Below are 16,210 nucleotides of genomic sequence, written 5' to 3'. Positions count from 1 at the left end.
AAAGAAACCATCCTTTAATGGCCATGGCACTGCTGAGCTGTATCTCTGCACCTTTATCAAGAAAGTACCCAAAGTATCTTGGATGACTGTCTCCCTGTATGTATAATTGTTAGTTTTTAATTATTGAAAATTAATTTGACTCTGCTTAGGAAATAAGGAATGAGTAATAATTACACAGATTTACTCTTTCGTTTTGAAGATATTCTCATACATTACCTGTGACGATCAAAATAATAGCCAGAGCTAAGAAGGACAGACCCGTAACTACCACCATTTCACAAAAAAAGGTGGTGGAGAGGATAAGACACATAAAGAGCTGGGAAGTCATTTAAGATTTTCACCTTTTCTGGTTCATTCTTCAGTTCTTTAGTTCATGTTACTATAAAGATACTTAAATTGGAATCGGGGTGGTGGGGAGGGAAGATCAATGTGCTAAAGGAGGGGGGAAGCAAGGAAAAATGGCAGTCCTAGAGTGAAAGTACATCCGTGATTGTAATCTCAAAGAGATGGGCAGTTTATTCTCTCTCCTGTCCTTTCCCAAAGACACACACTTGCCTTATTAGGCTCACTCTGAGTTTTCTCCAAGAGCAGAACATTATGGCAACTTACTCTTGCTATTTAGAATACAGAACCATTTTGACCCTTGTTTCTATTACAATGCTGCCAGATATAACAGGCATCGAATGGCCCTCCATAGAGTAAATCAACAGAATTTAACTTTTCTGATCTCCTATTCCTTTTGAATGGTTTTGGTCTTAATAGGGCAGTTTAATAAAAAGTTTTGAATAATGCTTGCTGATAATTAAAACTCAAGAAATGGAACAGGTTACCCAAGAAGTATTAAAGATTTTGTTTTTATCACCTCAAAAATTATATTATCGCCTCTCAGAGTTTAAAGAAGTTGAAGTGTTAAGTTTTAAGAAAGAAACTGCTAGAGGGCTCTCTGTATAGGTGTGCCAGTATGAAAATTAGGCAGGTATTTCAGATAAGCTCTCAGCAAATCAGAATTCCTGAATTTTTCCAATTTTTCTGGGGCTAAAATACCAGCACTGTTCACCTTCAGTTTTAAAAATTACGCTAATTGTAACTGTCTTCATTATTGCTTAGCAATCACTGTATTGTTTCAGACACAGTCGCACATCTGCCTTCCTCAGAGGGCCCTCACTTTACACCCAGATTAAATTTTCTTCCCTGCAAATGGCTTTACTACTCACCACCTACCCCCATCAGTGTTTTCCCTTTCTCTGTTTTTTTCCCTTTTAAATGGACTCTTTCTCAGAGCAGATTTAGGTTCGCAGCAAAATTAAATAGAAAATACAGTTTTCAATGATGTCCTGCCTCCATCTTTCTGTTTTTGAAACCTTCCTTTGCTCACCCTGGGATCTTACTCTACTAGAGTTTGTGATATCTTGATTCAGTCTATATTGGCTTTTTGTAAGCATGACTAGCTAAACACACTTTTTCCTTAATGTCTCTACTGAGTCACCCTATCAGGTTTTTACCTGCTAAACTTCAACAGTGATGACTGCTAGCCTATTTCAAATGGGGATGCAGGCACTGTTCCAAAGGAAATCAGTTACCAGATCTTCCAACTTCCACGTGTTTATGAGAATGTGCTTACAGTCAAGTTTAATTAAGAGTGGGGCACCTGGGCGGCTCAGTCATTGGGCATCTGACTCCGACTCAGGTCGTGATCTCATGGTTCATGAGTTTGAGCCCTGCGTCAGGTTCTGTGCTGACAGCTCAGAGCCTGGAGCCTGCTTCAGGTGCTGTGTCCCTCTCTAGCTCTGCCCCTCCCTCGCTCATGCTCTTTTCTCTCTCTCTCTCTCTCTCTCTCTCTCTCAAGGATAAATAAAACTTTAAAAATTAAAAAAAAAAAAAAAGTCATTTAGTAAAATACTTAGTTTAAATGTTTGGTATACTTCCCAGAAACAGAAAGTAGCTTTAATGATGGGGTAACAAATCCTTCTGCTAGTCAGGTGATTTCAGATTTTGTTCATAAGAAGTGAAGACCTAACCAAACTGTCAGCTGATCATTACATTTTTTTTGTTGGTGAATAATTATGTGATTTCTGTGTGTAAAGGAGTTAAAAAAAACTTTGGGGGAAACTGCTATAACAAAACCTCTTTCATATGCATCTTCAAATGAACAAGGTATCTCAGGTTACATATATTTAAAAAGGGGGGGGTGGCCACTTGGGTGGCTCAGTCGGTTGAGCGTCCAACTTCAGCTCAGGTCATGGTCTCATGGTTTATGGGTTCTAGCCCCAGGTCGGACTCAGTGCTGACAGCTCAGAGCCTGGAGCTTCCTTTGGATTCTGTGTCTCCGTCTCTCTCTGCCTCTCCTCCCGTGCAGTTCTGCCTCTCTCTCTCAAAAATAAACATTAAAAAATTAAATAAAATTGGGGTTGAATCTCATTCTAGCAGTATGTGATATTTATGCACAGATACATGAATTGGGACTAGGGGAGGAACGGCCCCACCCATTTCATTCTGATACACTTCTGATACTGATAAATTTAGTATTTATCAACACGTAATACATACCTACTGTCTGTCAGATGAGTAGGAATGGAGATAATTCTCAATCCGGAAAAACAAGGAACTGTTTCAGCCTTATGGTCTTATGAAAAAATTTAAGTTTGATTTTCAAATTATTCTTTTATTGAACAGGAAAATGACAAGACTGCTCAATAAATCTTTGACCATAAATGTCAGAATAAAGTTCTACGTAGTAAGAATAAAAATACAAATATGAATAAATAGAAAAAGGAAGAATTTACATCTTTTAATTCGTTTATATTTTTAAGTATTGGTGGGTATCAAACTCATTAAATTTACATTTCTTTCAATACTTTTCAAAAAGTGGTGTAACTTTTTAATGTTTATTTTTGACAGCGAGCATGACCGGGGGAGGGGGAGAGAGAAAGTGACAGGACCCAAGCAAACGCCACACCCCACACCGTCAAGTGCAGAGCCTGATGCGGGGCTCAAACTCACCAACTGTGATACCATTACCTGAGCCACCCAGGTGCCTCTGAAGTTACGCAGTTTTGTACAATTGTTTTAGGCATACCATTTACTTCCAGGTTGTGATATACAACAAGATCCAAATATGCATATTGTAGGTAAAGAAATGATAACCAAAAAAGTCCTATCTAGAAAAGTATTTGTTGTAACATCCTAGAGCAACGTTACACAAGTCTTTCCATAGGCTCCCTAGACTTTCTAATACGGTATGTTCGGTGCAAAAGCAGTAATACAAAGCCATCTCTCCAAATGCCTCTTAATCACAGTGCTGTGAAAGACATTCTAATGCATTTATACAAGACAAACATTCACACTTGAAAAAACTAGAAAGCAGACAGGCTTTGGAATCAGACTTGAGCTGAGTCCAGTTACAGGTTCCCAGCCTTGGTTGCGCCTTGAGGTGCCCAAAAGTAACAGGACCAAAGGGAGAGGAGGAGGGGGTGGCTAGCCTTCCACTGTTCCAGTTCCTCATCTGACTTCGGGATGTGATCACGGCCATTTCCCTTCGTTCGTTTACAAGATGCCCATGCCCGCCTCACAGCGCTGTACCGCAACAAGTTCAACGGGTGCTACCCTCGTGCCGCCGGTGGATTCAAACTAGCACCTACCCGTTGAGCAACTGGGGGCCAGAAAGTTAAGGACGAGGAGATTCCACTAGAAACTTGGCCCGCATCACCCTCCCGCAGTCGTTCTCCTGGAGAAGGGGCTAGCAAAGCCGGGAACCTAAAGAGTGGAGGCCACGGATGCTGCTGAGCATCCGACAACGCGCAGGACAGCCCCCGCCTCCCCCCAGCACCATCCCGCCCAGGCCAGCAGTGCGCGCCTGTGAGTGGAGGCCGGTCCTTGTTACTAACTCCAGCGTCCGGCGGGCATGAAGCCGCTGCGTCTACTTCCCTGACTCGCGCTCGGGCTCACACCTTACCTCTACCGCCGCCTCGGGCGCCCACCTCGGGCCAGGGATCCTCTCTCCCGTGGAAGGTGCGCAGCCGCGCAGAGCCTGCCGGGAGCACGTGCCCAGGGCCATCAGCCAGCAGCGCCTCCCGCGCTCAGCTTTGTTACGCCAGCGGGCTTGGCGTCACTTCCGCCACAGACCCCGCGGGCCCCGCCCACCGCCCCGCTCCGCCCCCAGCGCGTCCGTAACCCGGGGCAACTGTCGCCCTAGCCCGCTGTGGGGGTACTTGGTTGTCCCGGAGCCTTCCATCCTGTGGGCCCCACAGAAGGGTGTGAGCGGCCGCGGCCGCTTCCCCGCCTCCCGACCAAGGCCCCGGACCACTGCACGGGCGGCGGAGCGAGAGGCCCTGCCCAGTTCGAAAGGAAGCTGCGCGCCGAGGCCGGGAGGCAAAAGGGGGAGGTAGTGTGGGCCGGGGGAGGGGCTGGAATAAGAGTGGGAGGGGCCTAGGGGGGCGGTGAGTATGTGGGTGGGGCGGTGGGAGGAACCGCAGAGAGGGCGGAGCCCCGTGGGGGAGGGGCAATGGGAGGAAGGGGAGGGGCTTGTGGGCAAGGGGGGACGTTTTGCTGGAGAGGACAACTCTTGAAAGAAGAGTAGGCATCTTTTGTGACACGGTAGGAGCTGCTGGATGCTGGAGGAAGAGAAGGAGCTACCTAAGGAACAAAGAAGGATCTTGGAAGAAGGGAAGGAGACTGGGGGAAGGGGAGGGGCTATTCTAGTAAAGAGAAGAGTCCGCTGTGAAACGCCTAGGCTTTAGGAGCAACAGGTGGATTGCGTGTATTTGATGACTTGTGCTTTCGTGTAGACTTGTAAACTGGGTGATACCCAGAAGACAGGCGTTGCTTTACTCTTTTATCCCCGGAATTAGGCATCTAATAGGCACTGAATGAGTGAATGGGTGGAAAGAGCGGAAAGCTGGGAGACTGGGACTGCAGTAAAAAAGGTCTGATCTGGAGGGACGATTCCCCTAGGAATCATTCTATGCATCATCAAAGCTGCTGTGCTCTGTGGACACATAATAAGTATAAGGCACAGATAATTAACATGGAGAGATAAGATGTATACTCTTGAAAACGTGAACAAATTGTGCGAGCGGTGCATGTGCTTCGCTCTGAGGCAAAGATTCAACTCCCCGCCAAGTTGTGTTCTAAAACTGTAAATTAGATTGAAGTCTTCAAATCATTTTCCTTTAGAAACTTTATTACCAGTGATCAGCATGCCCAAGCCAATCTTCAAGACGTATTGAACCACTTCATATGCCTGAAGCTTAGCTCTGTATTAAGAAACTTCACTTCTACCATGCCTCACAGTGTTTATATTCATTGATTTCTTCTTTCGATACATTGTTAAGGATCCACAGAACATCCATTCAGAATTCCAGCTGAGGCTGCCAGGAAACCATCTTTCTCTCCTGGCTGAAATTCTGACATAGATTGAAAATTCCTTTAAACCTGAAACTTCCAGGAAGATGGAGGTGGGGCGTAGGGCATGGTGTAGAGCCAAGGTGGTGGCAAGGAGTTTTGAGGGATTATAGCTTGCTTTTGACTTAAACCCCTCGCTGGGGCTTTTCACCTCCTCTCCTGGCCCATCAACATTTCCCTCACCGTTAATTGCCTGGGAATGTGTCAGCCAGGTGTAGGAATCTAGAGTAAGGATTTGGAATCTTTTTATATAAGCCATGGCAAATAGGTGGCGCACATGCTACCTCTCTTTATTCCCTGGCTGACATCGTTAATCAACCACAGACCTCTTTCCTCCAGTGTCCAAGCCTTTTTTTTTTTTCCAACGTTTATTTATTTTTTGGGGGACAGAGAGAGACAGAGCATGAACGGGGGAGGGGCAGAGAGAGAGGGAGACACAGAATCGGAAACAGGCTCCAGGCTCTGAGCCATCAGCCCAGAGCCTGACGCGGGGCTCGAACTCACGGACCGCGAGATTGTGACCTGGCTGAAGTCGGACGCTTAACCGACTGTGCCACCCAGGCGGCCCCTCCAGTGTCCAAGTCTTAACATCCTTCTCAACACAACCTTCCAGTTGTATTGGAACTGTTTGGAACTGACAATCATCCCTAACATAGACAATAAATTTTTTAAAAATTAATGTTTATTTTTGAGAGAGAGGGCGAGCAGGGGAGAGGAAGAGAGAGAGGGAGACACAGAATCCAAAGCAGGTTCCAGGCTCTGAGCTGTCGGCACAGAGCCTGACTTGGGACTCACACTCATGGACTGTCAGATCATGACCTGAGCCGAAGTCGGGCACTTAACCAACCGAGCCACCCAAGCACCCCTAAATATTTTAAAAATAAATAGACATCAATGTAAATGTAAATTCCTATAATGCCTGGTAAAATTCCTTTTTTAAAGAAATGGGTGCACCTGGGTGGCTCAGTTGGTGAAGTGTCCAAGTCTTGATTTTGGCTCAGGTCATGATCTCACAGACATGAGATTGAACCCTGCATTGGGCTCCAGGCTCAGCATGGAGCCTGTTTGGGATTCTCTCTCTCCCACGCCCTCTGCTTCTCATTCTGCCACCCCTCGTCACGCTCATGCACACGCTCTCCCTCTCTCTCAAAAATAAATAAATAACCTAAAAGAAAAAAGATTGCCTAAATTGATAGATCAAGAATGCTGTAGATGAGATTTATACATGTAGGCCAGATAATTGTATAGCGAGGTGAATTTACACCTGGTTGGTACTTAATAAACGTCCAAGTACAAGGCATATCCACATGGCATTGTCCTTTACCTTCTCCTCACCAACATTTTATCAGTGACTTAAGAGGACGTATGCCCCTCAAATTAGTAGAGTGTTAAAGTGGAAAGGAATGGCCAAACTGTGGGGTGTTGGATTGGTGGTCCAACCTAAGCAGGTTGGATTGGTGGTCCAACATGGAGAAAATTTTAGAAGAATCAGATCCATTTAGAGGTCTATAGCAAAAAAAAAAAAAAAAAAAAAAGAAAAGAAGAAAAAGAAAACAATTCAAAAAGAAAATTAACGGCATGTATGTGGAGTGAAGAAGACAGGGATTATTAACAATTCATGTGGGGAAAAAAATGTAGACGTTATAGTTGACCCCAAGCTCAGTGTTAATCAAGGTTGTGATATAGCTTAAAAAAAAAAAATGCAGCAATCTTTGTTCAATTAGTAGGTGTAGATTTTAGAGCAAAGAGAGTCAGATTTCAAACTAGACATTTCTCGCCAGACCACATTTGAAATATTTTTCAAATACTCATTTGAAAGGTACTATATTTCCTCATTTCCAGGTACTATATTTTAAAGACATTGACAGGCAATTGGGCGTTCTTAAGATGAGGGAATTTGAGATTCCCATCTGAAGAAATAATAGCTGTCTTCAGTTATTTTCAGGATTATCAGATGTTGCTTTTGGGAGCAACACCAGGAACTCAGAGGCATAATTTTCAGGCTTGCAGATGTCTTGTTTTGAGAACATTCTAATCTTTAGAGCTACCAGTGGAATGAAAAAAGATGCTTTTAAAGTAATGAGCTCTCAGTTACAGGAATGTAAAGCTCCATGGAAGTGAGGAAAGTGGAATAGCATGACCTATTGATTTACTTCACATCTGTAAACTAGCCATAATTTTACTCTCAGAAAATATGACTATTACATCCATGCAAATCTTTACATTTCAACATCAAAGTAAGAGTGCATACAATTTGTAAGAAATCACATATCCACTCTTTTAGCTCTTTAATTGCTTCTTGTACGTTTCTTTTCTTTTTTAAAAAATTTTTTTGATGTGTATTTAATTTTGAGAGAGAGAGGGAAGAGAGACAAAGTGTTAGAAGAGGAGGGGCAGAGGGAGAGGGAGACGCAGAATCCGAAGCAGGCTCCAGGCTCTGAGCTGTCATCACAGAGCCCAATGCAGGGCTCGAACTCACAAACCATGAGATCGTGACGTGAGCCGAAGTTGGATGCTAAACCAACTGAGCCACCCAGGCACCCCGCTTCTTGGACATTTCTATTTGTTATCTCTTACATGAGCTGGAAGACAAGAATGGGCAATACAACTTGAAGGCACGATTATTGGAGAAAAATTTAACACTAAGACTGTTCTCTCCACTAACTGACTTTTTTTTTTTTCTAATTAGAAAAGACCACCAACATTCTGTTTTAGTAGTGGGGCATCCTGACCCAGCTTGAACATCCGTGTCTCAGAGGAGCATCGCAATCTGGTATGCAGTAATCTGACCATTTGACTAAGGATACTGTGGTTACTGACTTCAGAGATGATTCTTTGCTTTTGGTCACAAGGAGCCAATATCGTTCCCATGATCCTCCATGAAAGGAGTCACGTACTCACAAAATGCAGTATTTATAACAAACATGTAAAGTGCTTACAACAACGCCTGGCGCGTAAAAAGAGCTATGTAACCGCTTATTTTTATTATTTAATATTACCGTCACCTGGGTTTCTTTTGGCACTTTGGAATATGATGTGACTGGCACTTCTGGTACCCTCACTGGGTCCGACTTCCACTGACTCCAGAACAGGGCCTTCCCCGAGACCGCCTCTTTGGCCCCCGCTGTTCCTTTGTCTCGATATAGACATACGTAGAGATAATCTTGTCCTCCTCTCAGATTTCACAGTTCCTCATGACCTCCAACAAATAGTCGGAGGAGCTGGAGATGGTTAACCTGAGAGAGAGAAGAGCACGTGCAGCCTTTTCACAGGGCTGTTGGAAAGCTGAGGCATCGGGCAGCCTTCGGATCGATGACTCTTCAGCCTTTTGTAGCCACAGACGGCTTTGTGACACTGATGCGGGCCCCTTCCTGGAAGAGTGCTTGAGCATTTTCAGAGGTGTCCTAGACCTCGTGAAGCCCACCCATGGCTGGGAAGGCTTTCCCTCACAGAGCCGTGCTCTGGAGCACAAAATGAGGATGCCAAGTGGAGGATATTGAGGGGGCAGGGAAACCAGTGCTGGTTCCCTATAAGGAAGATCTTCCTCAGAGCCCTGCTGCGTTGTACGGTCGCCCAGGGTGGTTTTTACGATAGCGATGGCCAGACTTGGCCCAGACCAATTAGAATCAGGATCTCTGTGGGCAGGATGTGGGCCTGATGATTCCAAGGTGCTGCCAACTTTGAGAACCAGTAAATTAGAGCTCTTTGCCATTGAGCAGACTTTCTAAGTAGTGAGCACCTTGCCAGCAGAGATACTTCAAGCACAGAACTTTTTTTTCTTATTGATTTGAACATTCTAACGATACTTCATGTCTCCTGAACAATATCTCTTTTCTCTATTAATCTCACGCGTACAGTTATCGTTTAAATACGTGGCTTTGCTTTGGAATCTGCTTTTTTCCTTCCGAACTGCATACTTGTTAAGTCCTTTGGGTTGTGCGGCATAAATGTATTTGTAATTCAGAAGAGAACAGGACTGGGTCCGGAGCTTCCTTGGCCTGAGCCGTGCCTGAAGTGGAATTTTACGAGATGAAAGGACCGGGCCGGTTTGCACAGTCTGGCCCTTAATCATGCTTCTGTTTCTAAAGAGAATAGCACTCCTGGTTTTCAGTCACTTCTTTTTCCCTTTTTTTCTCCCCCTTCAGATTTCACTCATTTCCTCTGATGTCTCACTGGAAAAGATTACGATGTCCAAAGATATCTGACCTTCCATAGGTAAGCGGAATTTTATTAGCATCAAAATGCCCCTTTAAGCCTATATGAAAAAGCCAAAATGGTAATTAAACAGATATCGTTATACGAAGTTACCTCAACAGAAAATGTTACAAGTGGGCTTCTGGTGGGGATCGCGTCAGGGTGAGAGAAAGCAACGTGTGTCATCCCCGTGGCCTCTGTGTCATTATAAGCAAGGAAAGCTCAAGAAGGCGCTGGCTGTCCCTCAGCATTCAGCTGGACCATTGGAGGTCCCCAGGCTCTGAGATTCATCTCTGCCACTTGCGGGGTCCCCAGGAGGAGCATCTGTCTGTAGGAAGGTAGTATAAGCACACCCGTCTTCTAGATGAGCAAACAGACCCAGAAAGGTAATTGGCCCAAGGTCGTGCAGCTGGCAATAAGATTGGAACCCTGGCTGTTTGGCAACCAGATCTGTGCTCCTGATCAGGATGATGACTTTCCTATCTCTTTGACTGGATTATCAATGCCAAGTTCCGTTTTTCAACCTGAGAGAACATCAGTTAAGGATAGACAGCATCACCCTCAGCATCACTGCCACCACTGCCGTTACCACCACGCGGGGTACTAGTGTGCACGGGGGCTGCCATGACATGGCATCACCACAGACCGAGTGGCTTGAATGACAGAAATGCACTGCCTCACAGTCCCGGAAGCTGGAAGTCCAAAATCAAGGTATCGACGGAGTTGGTTCCTTCCGAGGGCCGTGAGGGAAGGATCTGCTCCGGGGCCCCCTCCGTGGCTTGCAGTCTTCAACCTGGGCCTCCTCACACGGCCTCCCTCTCTGCATGTCTGTGTCCAGATCACCCTTTTCGTAAGAACACCAATCATCCAGGGTAGATTAGGGTAGATTAGTGAGCAGACTGATTTAGTCTAGACCACATGCTGCCTAGCCTCTGCCTGGTGTCCAGAGTTGCCGGAAAGGGAAAGAAGAGGCTGGGCTGCACGCGTGCTCAACACATTTCCCATGGTGTTAGCACAGTAGCATCTGGACTGTTTTGAAGTGGAGGGTAGGGGTGCTTGACCCTATATTCCTTGCTGTGCTCTATGCCATGATCCGGGATAGAGACTGAGCTGACATCTCCCTGTCTGCTTTTCCTCGATCCCAACTTTGATCTTTAATTAAACCCATTAGTCTTTCAAATTGGCCATATCTTTTATAATATCGATAGCTGGCAATGGATGCTTTTGTAATATTTCTTCTCGGTCTCTTCGTGAATGTGTCTTGACGTTATTTCGCCCGAATTGTCGAGTTGATCTTTAAGAAACCAGTATTAAAAACTAAGTTCAGCCCTCATTTCATGCTGCAGGAAGAAGATGTTAAAAACCTTCAGCAACTATCACAGTGATGGATCTCTGTCAGGAAAATGCGGCTGAGTTAGAAAATAGTGAAAACGATGAGACTCAAAGCCCAGAAAAAACGGAATTAACCTATACTTGCCCAGATGAAAGAAGCGAGAAGAATCACGTTTGTTGTCTTCTCCACATCAGCGACATTACGCTTGAACAAGACGAAAAAGCCCGTGACTTCGTCATCGGAACTGGATGGGAAGAAGCCGTGAGTATCTTCTTCACTGAGGTGTCTCACACGCCTGTGTTTTGGTGCAGGCCTTTCGCTTTTTTCAAAAATAGTTATTACCCAAAAAATCGATAAATGATCAAGACAGGAAGTTTAGGAGTAGAGGTACAATATAAATAATGATAATAGCGGCACCTTTTATTGGGTGTTTGTGGCCAGTTAGTACTGGCCAGCACAGGACTCAGTGCTTTACACACATCAGTTCATTCAGCCTCTCAACAGCCCTATGAGGCACGTATTATTGAGGCCTTACTTTTGGTACAAGGACAGTGAGGCACCCAAAATGTGAAAGAGTGTGCTGGTGGCCAAGGCAGGGCTCGAATCCAGCTCTTCTGGGCTCCAGACCCCAAGCTCCTTAACTGCTGGGCTAAGCTCCCCAAGAGACATGAGATTTCTGTCCTAGTGGTTCCACTCATAACTCCGTGGGTTTATTCTTAAACTATTCTTAGAATCAATACTAGAATCCTAAATTTAGAACTGTAAGGATGTCACACTGGAAAACATTAGGATGTCCAAAGATATCTGACCTTCCATAGGTAAACGGAACTTTATTAGCATCAAGTTCAGTGATTCCTAGGTGATGCTTGGCAATGTCCCACAACTAGGGATGAGGGGAAGGGGGTGCTACTGGCATCTACTGGGCTGAGGCCAGTCGTGCTGCTCCATATCCTGTAGTGCCCAGGACAGCCCCTGCCACAGGGAATGGCCCGGCTCTGTGTTCGTTCAGGAGTGCCGTCACAGAATACCACACACTGGGGAGCTCACGCAACAGACATTTCTTTGTCACAGTTATGGACGGTGGGCATCCAGGATCCGGGTGCCAGCATGGCTGGGTTCTGGGCAGGGAGCCTCTTCCCGGTTTTGTGCTCACATGGCCCTCCTTGGTGGTGCGAGCGGAGAGGGACCCCTTATCGCCTCTTCGTCTTATAAGGGCACGAATCCCATGATGAGGGCCCCACCGTCTTGACTTCATCAACCCTAGTTACTTCCCAAAGGCCCCACCTCCAAATTCCATCACTTTGGGGACTCGGGCTTCAACATAGGAATTTGGGGAAACACAATCATGCAATCCATAACACGCCCTAAACGTCAGAAGTGCTGAGGTTGAGAGACCCTGATCTAATTATGACTATGGAAATGGAGGCCAAGACACGGCAGAGCAACCCCCCCAGCCCACTTGGCGGTTGATGGAGCTGTGTCTGCAGGACCCTTGTCTTGTGCTCTCTCTGCGGCACCACCCACCCCTGCCTTGGTCCCGCCAGATCAGTCAGTGTTACAGACAGTTCTACCTGAGGATCTGACTTTCCAAGTTTAGAAGGTTCTGTTCACCAGTGGAAAGTAACGACTTTGCAATGTGTACATATCCAAAGGCTATTCAGAACTCAAGAATTTTCTTGAAAGAAATGCCGCACGTGCCCCGTGCTCAGAGTATGTTTTGCCGCTCACGGTCTGTCGAAGATGATCGTGCCACACCATCTCCTTCCGCTTGACCACCTGCTGCCCTTCACTCTCTCCGGCCACCCAGCCCTGCCCGGCTCCTTGGGCGGCCTTATCTCAGCAGGTGTGACAGAGACCTGTCCTGCACTGGCTTGTGGCCCTTTGGTACTTCCTGTGCTGGTGCCGGGGGCCTGGCTGCCAGCACATGAATGAGGACGGAGAGCACTCTGCTGGCAGCGATTTATGAGCAGTTCCTGTGTGTAGAACCAAGGGATCTCACAGCATGGGGTGCCTCGGGACTGTTCACTTCTGGCCCAAACCGGCCCAGCACAAGGGGCCTTTCCTGTCACTATGTTGGTCTCTCCCTATTGGAGCCCTGGGGGCACCCACACCACTTGGGAGCTCTGTGGGGACTCCGGAGGGAGGCACAGTCACCTTGCAATTGCAGCTTGGCCCTTGATCCTGGCAGAAATCTGGACCTTTGTGCCAACATTTAGCCTACTTGTGACAGCCTACCTGTGAGGATCAAAAGAGCCAGGTGTCATTGACCCCCATCTCTGGACTTGGATCCCCTGTCAGGCCACCTGAACACCCTGGAGATCCAAATGCTTTGTACCAGCCTCAACCCAAGGCTCACATGGGGTGCTTTTTAAAAACCCCCTGCCCAAGTCCATCTTCTGAGTATGGGCTTAGTGTGTTGGGGTGAAGCTCAGGGATCTGGAGTTTACGCAGCAGCTCTGGTGACTTAGGGTCAAGGAGGTGGAGGACATTTGCTGACTCATCAGGCACACCTGTTTAGTAGATGAGACAGAACATCTGTAAACATCCGTAGAAAGATCAAAGTTCCAGATTACTCTGGGATTGTGACCTGAGCCAAAACCAAGAATTGGATGCTTAACTGACTGAGCCACCCAGGTGCCCCATAAATACAAACAGTTCTGATTTTAAGAGCTCTGGCTTTATTTTAATGTGCATCTGAAAAAGTATATAGCCAGCACATCAAGATGCCCATGTACGGTATTTTTGCCTAGTATTTTAGTATTAAACCCTATTGCTAGTGTTTCAGATTAACAAATACTCCTACAAATGCTATTACCAATACTATCACTTAGTATGAGGCTAAAATAGAGTGAAAATTTTTTAAAAATGGTGAGTCAGTTTTAAGAAAAGTATCAGGTCAAATAGGATGGCCCAAATAGGGATGTGTCCAGAGCTGGGGCAGCTAGATTTGAGCAGCTCGGCCGGGAGTAACATGCTGCTGTATTTGCAGGTGCAAGGCTGGGGAAGGACATCTCCAACGGCCTGCATCTGGTCCAGGAAGAAGCTTAAAAAGACGAGGGTGAGAGAAAGTGCCAGCAGCTGCTTACTCTGTGTCAGTCTCTCCCAAGGGAGTTCTGAGGCCGGGCCTCAGTCGGAGGTGGGGAAGTTGGGGTCTGTGGGTCTGGAGAAGGCTCAAGGCAGCCCCTCCCAGACTCAGGGGACCCGCCGAGGCCCCACCACTGCCTCCAGGGAGCTTAGCAAGATCTGCTTTCCCACTTCCAGTCAGGGAGAGAAAAAAAGTCTGCAAATAAAGGAGTTTATTTGGTGCAAGGAAGACTGGGCCACCCCTGAGGCTATTAGGGGCAAGGGCCCGGGCCAAGGTCCCTCCATCTCAGACTCCTTGACTTCCAGGGCCCTTTTAGTCCTACCTCCCCTGAAGGCTTCACCCCCATACGGCTTGGATGTTCTGGGTAAGAAGAGTAAGAACTTTTTCTTGCAGCCAGAAGAGAAGGTGCTGAGTGTGGAAAAGGATGAGTGTGTGGCTTGTGCGTGTGGACTGAAAAGGGTTGACGGGAAAGGTGAAAAGAGACCTCTTGAGCTGGCCAAGCACCCTAAGGTCAATGACACATTGCCTTTCCCTCCCCGGGCGGCCCCCGCACCCCTGCTGGCGGATCACGAGAGGGGCTGCCTGCACTGGTCCTTCCTGCCTGAGAAACACCTGGTGTGCCCTCCCAATCCCGGCAACGTGCGCTGTCTGGCCGCCGTGCAGCTTTTGCAGAAACTACAAAGCCAAATTCAAAGCCAGGGAGCCAAGACCTGCCGTGAACACCCAAAAGCTCGTTCTCACGGAGGCCAAGCAGGAAAACAGGCCCAAAACGTTGGAGACCAACGTGTTCCCGGAAACTCTCTTGCCCTCCCTCACAGTGAGCAGAGTTGTTATTCCTGTCTCCACTCACAGACTCCTCTGAGTTGCCACAATGGAGTTCCCTGGGAATGACCACTGTTTGAAGTTCATTCATCCTCTCCCTGTCTCTCTCTCCCGCCCCGTCCCACCCTCCCTTCCCCTGTCCTTTTTTTGGTAGTAGAACCAGGGGAAATTGAACCTCACTGTATGGGTTCTGACTTATTCTCAAAGCTCCCATATGCATGTGTCACCTGCTTCTGCTGCCTAGCCACTTACACAATGCAAACGGGTAATGCCATTCTTGCCTCTGCCTGCCTCGTCTCTCTACTCCCCACTGGAAGCCGTGCGGATGGCGGGGACTCTGAAGGACCATCCCTCAGTGATGCCCGTGTCAGCCCTGAGCCAACTGGCAGGGGCTCTCTCCTCCCCACCCCAATGCCTTAAGCTTAGTGTCAGGGCTCGTTTAGACCAAATTATTTCCTGATCTCTTGAACCAGGCAGATATCGATTTGTTGCTTCATTTTCTCTTGCAACAAAGATCTGGAACATTGCTTTCTTAGATAACTCCAGCCTATGTCCAAATGAATATCCTTGTGTCCAAGGTGTCCTAACCTTATATCCATGGATATACCATACCCACGACATGCTGCGTGTGCCAGGGTTTCATGTACTTATAGCCTCATGCTAGTCTCCACGTCTGGAAAAGTTTTAGCCACGTGAGGTCTATAAAGTCCATCTTGGGAAGCAGGTTAAGAATAATTTTTTTTTAAATGTTGCTGTGATTATTATTGCCACCCTTCAAGCTTCCTCCAGCCTTACCTTCGTCTAATATTTGGGAACTGTACAACTCCAGACAGACACGGAATAGGGATGTTACTTTCTCCCTTCCCCTGTCCTCCTTCTTCCCTCATTTTACCCCAATGCGTGTTTCCCAAAGTTGTATATAAATTAAACATTTGTAAATGAGTTATATTTTCAGTGCCAAGTGACCACGCTATGTAGAGAAATGCTCCGAAAAACCATTTTGTAATATGAGTAACCACTTAGCTGCTCTGTAATTACGTAGTTTGCATTTGCTTAAGATAGGTTGTACTTGGAACTCTGGACTTCCTGTCCCCCCACATGATGGGTAGACAGAACATATGACTGTGTTCGTAAACATCTGCTTTGGTCTTTGTAATGTCTCTAGTTTAGGTGTTTATTTCCTTTTCTGTTTCGTGGTTTTTGCAGAACACTGGAAATCCAGAAATGGCTGTAGTACAGCGGTCATTAAAAGCTGTATTTTGCCTACAGAGATTGGACGCTTCTTTATACTTTAGAGGCAGTTTTTAGGTCCTGCCCACCCCTTCCCTGAGTGAAGAAACCATCTGGATTCTGCCCCCAGGAAGCCACTCTGGTTT

At 46.6% G+C, this 16,210-nt stretch overlaps 1 protein-coding gene across 1 annotated transcript; it reads left to right on the top strand.

The window, feature by feature from the left end:
- The first annotated feature begins 4,531 nt into the window (after nt 1–4,531).
- CUNH16orf46 (chromosome unknown C16orf46 homolog) lies at nt 4,532–16,104 on the top strand. Its single transcript, XM_040443205.1, is given in 6 exon segments — nt 4,532–4,593; nt 8,090–8,173; nt 9,546–9,615; nt 10,941–11,188; nt 13,917–14,686; nt 14,688–16,104. Coding segments are annotated over 3 exon segments (1,167 nt in total). The 5' UTR covers nt 4,532–4,593; nt 8,090–8,173; nt 9,546–9,615; nt 10,941–10,978; the 3' UTR covers nt 14,875–16,104.
- Nucleotides 16,105–16,210: the final 106 nt, after the last annotated feature.

This window comes from Herpailurus yagouaroundi, unplaced genomic scaffold (assembly GCF_014898765.1).
Source record: "Herpailurus yagouaroundi ecotype Mexico unplaced genomic scaffold, PumYag 190, whole genome shotgun sequence".
In the NCBI taxonomy this organism is placed as follows: domain Eukaryota; kingdom Metazoa; phylum Chordata; class Mammalia; order Carnivora; family Felidae; genus Herpailurus; species Herpailurus yagouaroundi.
This window is presented reverse-complemented; position numbering and strand designations above follow the sequence as displayed.